Source organism: Solanum pennellii, chromosome 11 (genome assembly GCF_001406875.1).
Source record: "Solanum pennellii chromosome 11, SPENNV200".
Lineage (NCBI taxonomy): Eukaryota > Viridiplantae > Streptophyta > Magnoliopsida > Solanales > Solanaceae > Solanum > Solanum pennellii.
This window is the reverse complement of record NC_028647.1, coordinates 45661064-45673936: the sequence shown is the minus strand read 5'-3', so window position 1 is coordinate 45673936 and position 12873 is coordinate 45661064. Positions and strand designations below refer to the sequence as shown.

At 35.2% G+C, this 12873-nt stretch overlaps 1 protein-coding gene and 1 long non-coding RNA gene across 2 annotated transcripts; both read right to left on the bottom strand.

The window, feature by feature from the left end:
• Positions 1-1478: 1478 nt before the first annotated feature.
• Positions 1479-12566, bottom strand: LOC107002963 (proline iminopeptidase). The gene is made up of 11 exons (XM_015201186.2): positions 12352-12566; positions 11497-11687; positions 10080-10178; positions 9774-9884; positions 9637-9699; positions 9410-9503; positions 8770-8867; positions 8051-8152; positions 7696-7809; positions 2800-2874; positions 1479-1925 (listed from the first exon to the last, which is right to left on the bottom strand). The coding sequence occupies exons 1-11, from the start codon at positions 12503-12505 to the stop codon at positions 1824-1826; spliced, it is 1203 nt and encodes a 400-aa protein (XP_015056672.1). The 5' UTR covers positions 12506-12566; the 3' UTR covers positions 1479-1823.
• LOC114074925 lies at positions 10683-11489 on the bottom strand. Its single transcript, XR_003575299.1, has 2 exons — positions 11369-11489; positions 10683-11261 (listed from the first exon to the last, which is right to left on the bottom strand). It is a non-coding gene; the product is annotated as an uncharacterized LOC114074925 (long non-coding RNA).
• Positions 12567-12873: the final 307 nt, after the last annotated feature.

Genomic DNA, 12873 nt, shown 5'->3' with positions numbered 1-12873 from the left:
GACACTTAAAGTTATCTCGAATTTTCAAGAAGACACTTTAACTATACAAGTGTCCTATTTCCTCACAAAAGTATTAAATATTATTGTAAATAGATCATTTTGACCAATTTTCTCCCTATGTTTGTAAACATGCTTATCACAACACGTGAATGTATCATTTTACTTCCAAAAACCAATGAAACGCACATTTCAGTTATTTGCTTTATTAATTAATTAATTAATTTTTAAATTCACCATTTTCTTCAAATTTTGAAGAGAGCCTTTGGTTGAAGGATTTAAAAAAATCAGCAGTCTCTCTCTTTTATGAAATCGACTCAAAAAGATAAGAATTCAGTTTAATTTCAGTTAAAAAAATTAATTAGAAGTCATTCAATAACAAAGCTGGAGAAGAAGTAGTTGGGTAGCTATGGTGACAATGAAAAGTTGTTCACACGGAGGGAGAAAGGGAATGAACCGCCATTGTTATATATTGCAGGACCAATAGCTAGAGATTTCTGAATCAATTTAATCGATCTAAGGAGTAAAATTTGAAGTGGGTTAGTGAATTTGAGTTAGAATTTTGTGGGTTGTTGATCAAATATTGGAACTTTGAAAGAGAATTTTGTGTGTTTTTCTATTTTTTAGTATTATCAAGAATTTTCTTTTTTAAACTATGGATTCGGATTGGGTTAACCCATTTTTAAATTAAATTAATTAATTAAAAGGGGTGAGAATCACGCACTTGTTCATAGAATGTTTAAAATGCTCTGTTTATAATAATATTTAATACTTTTGTGGGGTAATATGACACTCGTATAGTTAGAGTGTCTTTTTGAGTATTCGAGACAACTTTAGATGTCATTTTATGACTTTTTACATGCTTTTCAATTACTTTCACATGAACCCATGGATTATTCATGATCTTGATTATGAACTCTTAATAACATGAATTTATGAAGGAACTAAGAATATATGAATGATGTTTTCATAAATTATGCATGATTTATGAAAATGAATGTTTTATGATCATCAATAAAATCCTAAAAGGATTCTCTCACATGTTAAGGAATCATGATTTGGTGAAAGGTTATCTCATGTAGAGACCGATTTTTTAGTAACAATCCCCTAACCACGTGTCCTTATAGATTTTTCTTTGAAAGACATAACTAGTGGATCCACCTAAGCTAGAAGTTAAGGTCCTTTCCTTAAAAAGTAAGAATGTCTCTTATCAGTGTGAAAACAAGACACGTTATAATTCGCTTGATTTATTTAAGTTAATAGTAAATATCCCACAAAATGAACTAAGTTGTTCTTAAAGGATTATGTAACACTTTTAATATGATTTTAAGATGCGTTGACCATGTTCATGACTCGTGATTCTTCTTTAAAGTTTTAATATGCATATCATGTTTTCATTTGTACTCTTATGATCATATTTCATGCATATCCCTCATACTTGGAATTTCTTTTTCGGTGTATCGAGGAGAGAACAATAATTATACAGAGAGAGAAAGGGGCTAAAGTTAGCATCAAGTGTAGCTGTTGGGTTTAGGATATAAAGCAGCACATAAAATGAGTAGGAAGCATCAACAATGCCCCCACACATGGGATGTCACAAATGAACTCTTTCAATAAGCCTCGTCTAATAGTCGTATATAAAAGGGGAGAGAACTCATGGCATTGTTTTTAGGCAAACTTTCTTTCCTCCACTCATGTGGGTGCTGCTCTTAGTTCATCTGTGAAGAGACTCAAACCTAGAATACTGGAATGCAAGGATCTAAAATACTAACTCTCACAAACATCCATGCCAACGTCTAAAGTCAATGACTACTAGGCGCTTGCACTCAAGAAACTCCTTCAAGGACGTTTTTCAGTTTCTCATTAGCCGCAACAAGTTCTGCGGCTATTCCTGGTTCATTTGCCGAATGACCTGCTCCTGGGACAACCTATAATCACACAGCAGAAACTGTCAGTTGCCAATAATATCACCATGTAAGCAAGGTGTAAAGTCTTCTTTCTTTTATGAAAGCCTTGTTCCTTTAGAAAATACTGTGGTAAAGAAAGCCTCATTTCTTCAGCTATTATTTTTTTCAAGGTAATCTATAGTGCTAAAAGTATCATCCAAATCCCTAGAGGTTAGGCCATTCAAACCAGGCCTTCCTAAATCCTAAAGAATAAATCCGATAACCCATAAGATAGAACTCATTCCTTAACTACCTGCATTGAGTTGGATGAGTTTTCATGCCCCACATCCAAATTTAAATCAACCTACAGGATTTTCACATGAAATTAATGTGTATTTGTTCTGATTCCCATCCCAACTCTTCATAGAAATCTCAAATCATATGGGAAAATCTACCAGTTTTATACCCCAAGGTCCTTTTGTTGTTTCATGTCTCCACTGCCAGTTTAACAAAAAAACTCTTGTACAAGCCCCTTTGATTTTTTCTCTGTCTTGTACCCTGTTGGTTTAAGAAAAATAAATAAATAAATAACCTCCTCCTCAAGTTTATTTTTGGCAGAACTTTTGGGGGTATTATTCATTTTTCACCCGTTGGTCCAACAAGCACTAGTCCAAATACAACATATACCTGATCAGGTACATTTATGCATACAATATGTATATTATATGTATATTTGTACCAAATATACAAAACACATACATTTGCTATTTTTTACGGCGACCCAGAAAGATAATACCCTATCTTTTTGTGCCTCCTTGACTGCATCAACGGTGGAAGTCTTTGTCTCAAAACTTCTCCCCTCCAATTACTTTGAATTAATAAATCTACCTAACTGAGGAAATCATTTTTCACTTACAATAAACTCTGCCTCTGGCCAAGCTTTATGAAGATCCCACGCTGACATCATTGGACAGCAAACATCATATCTTCCCTGAAGGTGTTACAAAGATTTTCTTGTAATCAGATTATCCAAGAACAAAATTTACCTCAAGCGCATGCATAAATAAGATTCACATTTAATGCAGGATCATAAGGAGAAACATATAAGGAGTATACGTCTTGGATTGACAAAATATAATGACAAGAAAACAAATGAGCATACTCGTATCTGACTACTTGAAAATACATGTTTAGTTATTAGCTTCAACACTTGAGGACCGTACAGTTGTGGACTGCACTTAGTGGATGTTCTAGGTAAAAACTCACATGGTAAACACATCAAGAAGCACTATGGAAATTTAATGCACTTCATTTCTTGCAACATATGATTAAGCCTTAACCAGCTCTTTACTTGTATGATCATTTAAACTGTATTAGTAGGTTATAGGGAAAATGTGGCAATGAAAAATATATTTTAGAAGAAAATAAATACTCTATTAAATATTTAAATCACATCACTGAACTTCAGAAATCTGACATGAAATAAAACCTTCTACTTATATTTGATCCAGCAATCTCATTTCAATCATACTCTTCTCCTTCATGTCCCTATTCATATTTGTCTTTATACCACAGAGCTACTCACCATGCTGATCCTCAATACAACTATAGAAACTCTTATTCCTTCCTCCTTCCTTCCGGCCAACCCAGGGACCCATCATATTATGATGGTAATGACGTTAATGAACAATAGCAGATTTCAGTGACCAAATCATCATATGATTAGACGGATGACTGATAACAAAATTTATGGTGGTGCTTTATGATTCCAAACGGTCATGCTTGAGGAGATAAGGTTAGTGGCAGTGGATAGCAGTCATAATGGCACTTTAGATGTATCCAACAATTACAGAGGCTAAATACAATGTATTTGATTTATGACTCATGAGCATGCATTTCACTTAAATGTTGTGCTTGTGCATATTTAATCATGTTGTACATGCCTGTCATAAAAAAAAATCATGTCGTACATGCCATAGTTTATTTGCTACATTTGATAATAAATTCTATTTTATTGTGTCGGTTGTGAATGTGAGTATTTTTAGTCTAATAATACTATCAAGTACACATTCTTATTGTCTCGTGTTGCACTTGCTGCACTTTTAGTGCTATGTTGACCCTTGCACCAGTGGAGCTCAGGTATGGGCTTAGGAGCTTAGATTTCTGAGAGTGGTAGTTTGATTGCTTTCACAGAGGCCTGGTCTTCCTTAGTTGAGCAGATCTGTGAGCACTAGTTCGATGATGAGAAGTTGCGTCTCATTCGAGACAAAGTGATGAGAGCGGAAGCCAAGGAGGATGTCCTTGATTCTGATGGTATCTTGAGGATCAGAGACAGGATTTGTGTGTAACACCCCGAAAATCTCTAAGCTAAGATCCAAATAATTCTTCAGAAGTGTATCTGGAGACTTCAGGATGAGCTTCTTGGCTTAGTTTCAACCACTGTGGAGCCCCTATTTTGTTATTTCTATTCTATGATTTCACACTTATACTGTCATGCAATCTACCTGTTTTTACACCCAGACTTCGGATATGCCTTAAATTATATACATGACGTGAGGAAGTCAAAAGATAAGAATTTACATATCCTAAGAATGGGAACTTGTCTCAAAAAAAAAAAGTTGTACTCTTGAGATTAGGTTAGAAAAATAAAAGAATTTGATACAATATAGGGAAAATGCACAAGTATCCCCCTAGACTATGACCGGAATCCCAGAGATACACCTTAACTAAACTAAGGTCCTATTACCTCCTGAACTTATTTTTTTGGTAATTTTGTGCACCTTTTTTGGCTTACGTGGCAACCAAATATCTTCCACGCGCCTCAATTGAGTGGAGTCACGGAGTGTACCACGTAACACAAAAGGTGCACAAAATTACAAAAAAAATAAGTTCAGAGGGGTAATAAGACCTTAGTTTAGTTAAGGTGTGTCTCTGAATTTCGGTCATAGTCTAGGAAATGTTAGTGTATATCTTAATTTCATAATATATTTATAATTAAGTGCTTTAATCAGAGATATAATGTAGAGAACTTAATAAGAATTAGATATTTAGAAGTTTATCCATTTAGAGAATTTAATGAGAATCAATCATAACATATATATGTATATACACACATGCCCTGTCAAGAACTTTTGTACTTGACCTCATCACTTAAATCTTATATTAAACTAATTAGCAAGTTTATTTGTTGACTTATGGACCAATCCCTTTTATTATATAAAAATGAATACAAGAATTCTTAATAGTTAAGGAAAGTTAACCAACATTGAGATTTCGATGGATTCAATGATACCAAAATTCAACTCTATGTTAATATATTAGACCCCATTAGACATTTTAGGAAAATACGAACCTTCCCAAGATTGTTGCAAGTGATAAATTTCCCCACAACCTCAAAACCAACGGCCACCCTTTACACACAAGATATTACTTCATCAAGTTCATCTCAAGTCTCCAAGAACGGACTACTATCTTAACCTGGGTAGTCAAATATCAAAATCATTGTGTCAAGTTGTTGAACTTGGAGTGGGGATTAGCATTCTTGGGCTCATTTTGGAACTATGGGACTACCATTAGCTCTGTAGAACTTGAGGTAAGGAAAACCTTTCTAATTTGACATTCTCTAATCTAGAATTCTCATAATCTCTTCGATTTCTTATCTACAAAATTGATGCGTCTGAAATATTTGAGCTCTACGGAACTATATTTCATGATGCAAATACGAATCCTCAAGACAACAAGGCTCCATGCTAGGCACTCTCATTGGTGAGCCCCATTTGGTTTACAGGGCATTTTCCTTTCTTATTTCATGTATTACGTACTTTCATACCCTATGTTGGAGCCTTATCCCGACACTTCTACTTCTTATGTATAGTTTAGAGGCCTCATAGACGTAGTCACTCGTTTCATGTACATATGTTTTGGGCCTTACCTTTGTGTTGCCTGACACCATACTTGTGATTTTCTGTACTTTGAGAGTTAATATTTAATTTGATAAGAAACGTACTTAAATTCATTGATAGAAATGTTTTCATATTGTTCCATGCATTGTCCTTGTTCATAAACGCCACAAAGAATTGGTCTGCTAAGGCACTGAGTACAGGTCTGGCCAACCAAGCGTTTGGGCGTGAGTTTGACACCTACTTTCATCTTATTTCATGTCTTCAGCATTACGAGTTGGACATTCTATGCTTTTGGGTTTGTTAGAATAGGATTGTATATAGTGCCCTACATGGACTATCTATAAATATGTATCAATGTAACAATGTAATTTGTGTGTTTTAATAATATTTCCCGAGTCTTTGTTTCTCACATGGTAGCAGAGAATCAGCGAGAAACATCTAAGGCAGAAAGGTCAGTCAGCGTGCCTTTTTTGGGGGTGACTGTCCAGATCTAATTTGTGTCATCTTCTCCATCAGTATTGTACGAAAACCGACACTGCCACAAATTCATCATCGTCCAGAACCAAACCCTACCAGATACACATGCTTCCAGAAATTAGGGTTCTGACGAGCGCGTAAATCCACTCGCAGGAGCATGAACACTGGTCTAATGTGTTTTCAAGCTGGATTCTTCTTCTACAATGGTCTCTAGTGATTCCGTACCCATCCATACAATTTTCTATAATTTCCAATCACTGTCTTTCCAAAAGACTTCAACCTCTGTTTTTTGATTCTTGGTACTCGCTTGGTGATTCCAACCTAACCCCAGGAATTTTCAGAAGTTTCAACCAGATTTATAGATCTCATATTTTTTTTAAAAAAAAATCTGTTCTATTTGTACCAAATTAGAGCACCATATCTTCTACCCCTTCCCCTTACGAACACTATTATTATTCTATCATCATCTTATGCTTCAAGTTTATTACTATTGTTGTTTCTTTTACATTAGTAATCTTTACTATTTTGTTGTCAATACTTCTTTTCTTTACAATACTTTCATCATAGCTTTTTACTCGTGTTTTCAAATATGTTTTGAGAAATGCTTTTCTTGAACCGAGAGTCTATCAAAAATAAGTCTTCATCCTACCCCACAAAGATAAGGGCAAGGTCTATGTGCTTACTTGTATAACTGTTTTATACTTGTTATAGCTTTACTATGTCACTATGCACTACAGTTTTCAAAGTTTGTCTCAAGGGTAAGACAGGGATTTCACTGGGTTTGTTTGTTGTTTATTTACTACTCTGTCTAGATACTGTTAAGGGCGACATAGTTGTTGATTGCTATTCCAGTTCTACAGTTGAGGTGACCCATCCACCAGTCTGTGGAGTTGTCAGCTCCTATCTTACTTACAGTCTTTATTTGATTTCATTTTGAATTGTGTCTCATATAGTGGTATATCAGATTTTTAGTTGCTCCATGACTCCGAGATTTTTTGGGGTTTACATTTTCACTCGACTTTTCACTCATTTTCAGATATTTATCATGAGAACACTTTCATACTTGATATTTAGTATTGTTTCCACGTATTGTAGCAGTTCATAGTTCAGTCGGGTATATCTAACATTGGTGGTAGCTCATTGGATACTGATCACGATTTAAGTGTCAGATTTGGGACATGCCAGAACAATGCTGGCAAACATTCACCCTTACCAGTACGTTCTTTATGTAAGTCTTCCATTATGTTCTTTATGTAAGTCTTCAATCACATTTTACACAAATAAGCTTATCAAAGAAAATGCATCCATCATTGGGAAGAAAAGTAAGTCTTTCAGATGTTTTATGTCTCCAGACAACACCTTCAAGTATTGGGGGAATCTTGAACTTTGAGACGGCAATGCAAAGCTAAAGCAGAAACAAAAGCAGAATTTACCTGAACAATTATTGTTTTGATATGCTTTATCTTTTCAACATTATCTAGAAGGAAAGAATCTGAAGAGAAGAATCCCTTGTTGATAAAGTAGTGGTTCTCAATCCTTGCAAATGCCTGAACAAAGCAAGATATGTTGAGGTTATATAATGAATGATAACAACCTCTATGACGATAAATAATTGTTCACATTGAATTTCCAAATATAGTGTAATTTCAAGTTCTCAGTAGACAAAAGAGATAAGGAAACAGTAAAACTGCAGCTCTTATATAGAATTTTAAGAACATAGATGCAAAAGAACAATGCTTTAATGGGAGGGTCACCCGGATACTACGTGCAATTCATAGATGTACTTACCAAGGAGAAATCATCATCATCTCCTTTCCTTATGTTCTCTTCATTAGGGAGAAGATGAGAGGTCATCATTTCCCATTTAGTCCATGCTCTAGCAGCTGCATACTAAAACATTCAAGAACTTGAGACAAGCAAACAAGTTGTTTAATGTATTCAACTATATTATATCAATATGTGGAGTTGATTTGATGTTGTGGAGGCTTTAAGGATCAGAAACTGTCACTGACAGAGTTTGCAGACACAAACCGATGTCATATCTTCTTTGCTTCCTATCATATTAAAATCCTTTGTGCTTCCAACTTTGCTGTCATATCTTTCATGAGTCATAATGACATCTTAAAACTCTGAAGCCACCAACTTGTGACTTCTTCATTGGAAAAAGGAGCATGGTGTATTTTGGGCGTAGTTATGAGTAATTCCAACATTCTATCCTAAGAACAATACTTGTCTGATGCTAACAAAAGAACAAACAGAGCTTCTACCATTGTTGAGAATTCAAGTAAAATCAAGTTATATAGAAAGCACAACACCTGCATATTTTGATTGAAAGTTTCAGGAGTTGTGTAAGGGAAACATCAAGGTTATCAAAGGGAAGGAGCAAGTAATTATTTTTTCTTTCTTTAACATTTTCTGCCCCCATAAAGAAGGAAATTTTGACATATTCAAAAATGTCAGGAACAATAAATGAAACTAGGACATTCAATGAAACAGTAACTTCTTACCTGTGTTTCTAGGGTATCTGAATTTAATCTCTTATGGTACGCCTTGACAAAACAATTCCTTTCTTCCTCCGGAATCAGATCTCTGAATGGCTCCCAAACTGTAACAGATGACAGAAAAGGTGGTTTTGACTTTGAAAACTACATCAGCAGTACCATTAAACAACCAAACAAGTGAAAACAGCAGCTCAATGATGATCAGATCTACACACACATCATTTTCCCAAATTAAGGTAAGCAATTAACCACTTAATAAAATGTGCTTAAACAGTTTGAATAAGCCATCTGCTTAGGTGAAAAGGTTGGTTAAAAGAAGCGCCTCAGATAATCAGAACATTGCCAGAAATTACAAAATTAAGCATATATTCTGGAGAATGCATTTCATTTGTAGACTAGAAATAGTGAACTGGCTAAAACAATGGCTTCCGAGTGAGTATTGCGAAGATCCAAAAGTAGATATAAAAGTTGTTCGTCATCTTCATATGGAAAAATCAAATAGGAATGCCCGTGCTAAATTCCTTACTTTTGTATCCAGCAGTAGATGAAATAGTTCAAACTTCTCAGATTCTATAACAACTCAATACAACTGTGCATTAGATTCAGTTGGTTGGTCTCCCAGCATGCATGAAATTCAGAAGCTTACCATCGGGGTATATTGCAGCAGCTCCACCCTCATAAAACCAGTCAATTTCTTTCTTCCGCAACAAAAATATCCCTCTAAGAATGATCCCAGTAACCTTTAACAGAAAAGTCATTTAAAATCTTTAGCAATAACGTAGATTTAACATGATGTTGGGAATAGCATTTATCATTTCCTCTAACAAGTTTGAACTACAAATCTTGGAACTTAAAGAATAGTTGCTAGTAGACCTTGTCAGGATGTGATATGCTGTATGCAAGAGCCAGAGTGCTTCCCCATGAGCCACCAAATACCTGCAAACTCACAACTATGAGAGTATGGTGAAGTACCATCGACCTAACAGTCACAGAAGGAGAGCAATTTGCACCTGCCATTCCGGAATCTTTAAGTGCTCTCTTAATTTTTCAATATCCCCAACGAGATCCCATGTTGTGTTCTCCTCTAAGCAAGCATGAGGCTTACTTTTACCTGCACCTCTCTGGAAGATACCAATGTTTTCATTTGAACAAGTACATCAACATACCTAGTGTAGTCAGGGGAGCATGAGGAGGGTAGAGTGTACGCAGACCTTACCTCCACCTCAGAGGTAGAGAGGCTGTTACCTATAGACACTCAGCTCACATTTGAAAAAGCACAAAGAGCATGAATTAGCACTTTAGTTAATAATATCAACCTGATCAAATAGAATGATTTGATAGAAGACAGGATCAAAGAACCTCCTGTTATTGGGTGAAGTCCCACCTCCAGGGCCTCCATGGAAAAACACTACTGGCTGCAAATATGGAACATATCTTCAAAACGACTTTACATCAAACATCTTTGCTAAAAATAGCAAATTTCACCCTATTTTGCATCATGTGAAGGCATCAGAGAGTAGAAAACAAGAAAAACATATAACCTACATTGGAATAGGCAAATGTAGTCATCATATGCTAGTCTCCTGAGCCTCTTATCTTCTCCTAGTAAGGAGGAGGACTGGGGCTCCTCTGAGAAAATGGACCACGTGTATGAGTAGAAATCTGATACCAGTGTTATTAAAAGTTATTACTCTTTGCTTGAAACGGTCAATTGATGTGAAGCGAGGGGTTATTGTTTCATGGGCAAATTCATGTGCTTCAGAGAAGTGTGCGCTTCAAATAATGATGTGTGAAGTGATCCCAATGAGAAGCGGTCAATCTTTTGAATCTCAACTTCAAGGAGTTGAAATAATATCGGCATTATTGTACATTGGAGGCTAAAATTAGAAACTTCCATTGAAGAGAAGCAAATGAAAGGCTTCATAAGAATTCTCGTCGAATCGAGAATGAAGTTCTTTGATTTTGATAGTTTCTGCGATTAAATGGACTGTATTTACTTACACTAATACATCAATGACTACTGCTACAAAATAACTACATTGATATATGTTTGGTACTTCTTTATTTTCTATAAGCCGTGCGCTTCGGCTCAAAGAAGTGTGCACTGCACTACTCGCTTTTCACATCAAGTTCTTTTAATCTTGATATTTCTCAGTGTTTTTTGACTTTAAAATCATTATCTGATGCTGCATTTGCAAATTTACAATTAGACTTTATTAATTTACTCTGACTTGTATAAACATCCCACTTCCCCTTTAGGAACTTAGTTTGTGGACGAATGATAAGTTCACAAATGTTGGCTTCCAGATTTGTTTTGTGTGGGGAGCAAACAAAGACAATCAACCACCTTTTCTTGCATTGCAAAATTGACAGAGCAACTATGGAGAATGTTCATGAAGAGGATCAAGTGGGTAAGACCTGGGACCATTAAAGGAGTTCTAAGCAGCTGGAACAGGGATGGCAATGCAACAGAGATGGTGGAGAGATGAAAGATCTCCCTGCATGTATATGGTGGACAGTTAGGATAGGAAGGAACAAGAGGTGCGTTGAGGATCCACAAAACAACTTAAAGAATATCAAAATGAATTGTTTAGCACTTTTTTACTTTTGGTGTAAACATGATGTACTAGCTCAAACAGAAGAAATCATTGATGTACTTGACTGTTTATAGGCAATAGAAAGATTGTGTTAGTGCCATCTTAATACAAGAAAAATTAGAAGAAAAAAACTCACACGGCCATTAGGATTTCCTGACTGCTCCCAATATATAGTATGAAGGTCCGAAACTTTCAAAAATCCAGTTCTATATGGCTCTATAGAGGGGTATAGATCCTTTCTAAATTCAGGAAATTCCTTCTTCAAATCCATTTGTTCCACGCTCTCACAATCAAGATTCCCCGCACGTACGGATAACTTCTTCCTCCCTGTAAAGTTAATACTATTCATGAAACAACTGATCCATTTAAGTTGATACTCAATTAAGCAAAATCCAAAGACAAACAAATATAATGAAACATATCATATGCTTATTTTATCATTCTCCAGTTGTTTCACATTTTAAACGGGAGATAAAGAAAATGAAAAAGGCTTTCTTTGAAATCCATTTGATCAAATTCCAGAGTGGGCACACATGGAACAAGAAGTATGAGAAATCATATTTCGTTATTTTCACATTTCAGTCACTCAATTGTCATCTTCAGACAACAAGAACAAGCCCAAAATTTACATTGATATCCTATATCTGCAAAAACCCTGGCGTAAACATTTTGATTTTGGAAGGCCAATCAAGCAGAGAACTATGAAGGTAAAACCCATCTATTCATTATCCTGCAGTCAATTCTTAGTAGTCATCGGCTTTACTATCAGAATTATATTTATCGGCACATAGATATTGATTTTGAAAAGTTGATCAAGCAGAAAAATAGAACTTTTACCCACAATACATGTTACCATTTTCCTTCAGTTTCACATATGTTTCCATCTAAGGGTCAGAAACACCAAAAAAAAAAGACCCTACTTTGGTGTATGAAGCAGAGAAATAGAGACACATACATACAGAGAGAGACAGTAAATAAGAAAGAGAGAAACCTGAGATGGGGATGAGCAAAGGCGAGAAGATGGAAGCAGGAAGCTTTGGGGATAGTGAAAGGGAATTCGAGGCCGGCAAATGAGTAAAATTGGAGCAAGGGAATAACGAGGGAGCCCGTATAGCAGTAGCTGCCAACTTCATGGGTAATCTCATCAATTTCAAATGGGTTTTCCTACAACCCAGGGGAACATCAATTATGATTTCTTTAAAACACAAAATGACAAAAAATGGCATCTCATGTTAAAGACAACTAAAACATTCAAATATACTATTTTATACAAAGTCATTAGTTATGTTAGTCGTAAATAAATTAAATAAATTTTATATATAGTTACTCAAAAATAATTTTAAAAAGAATAATTTTATTTTATTTTTGAAAATTATGATTTTCTTAAATAGAAAAATGAAAGACGTAACTAAATTGTAAAATTACTGTTGAAAAATAAAGGCACGAATGAGCTTTGAACAGTAATGGCATAAATGAGTCAAACTTTTAACGAATGACTTAAATAAGTTTTTTC

Bases quoted from the DNA above. Each gene is read 5' to 3' on its own strand.
- LOC107002963 (XM_015201186.2), bottom strand. From the start codon at position 12,505: ATGAGATTACCCATGAAGTTGGCAGCTACTGCTATACGGGCTCCCTCG. The intron at 9,504-9,636 runs GTCTACTAGCAA...TTTCTGTTAAAG, and splicing joins GCATATCACATCCTGACAAG to GTTACTGGGATCATTCTTAG. The intron at 1,926-2,799 runs GTAAGTGAAAAA...GTGTGATTATAG, and splicing joins GGCCAGAGGCAGAGTTTATT to GTTGTCCCAGGAGCAGGTCA.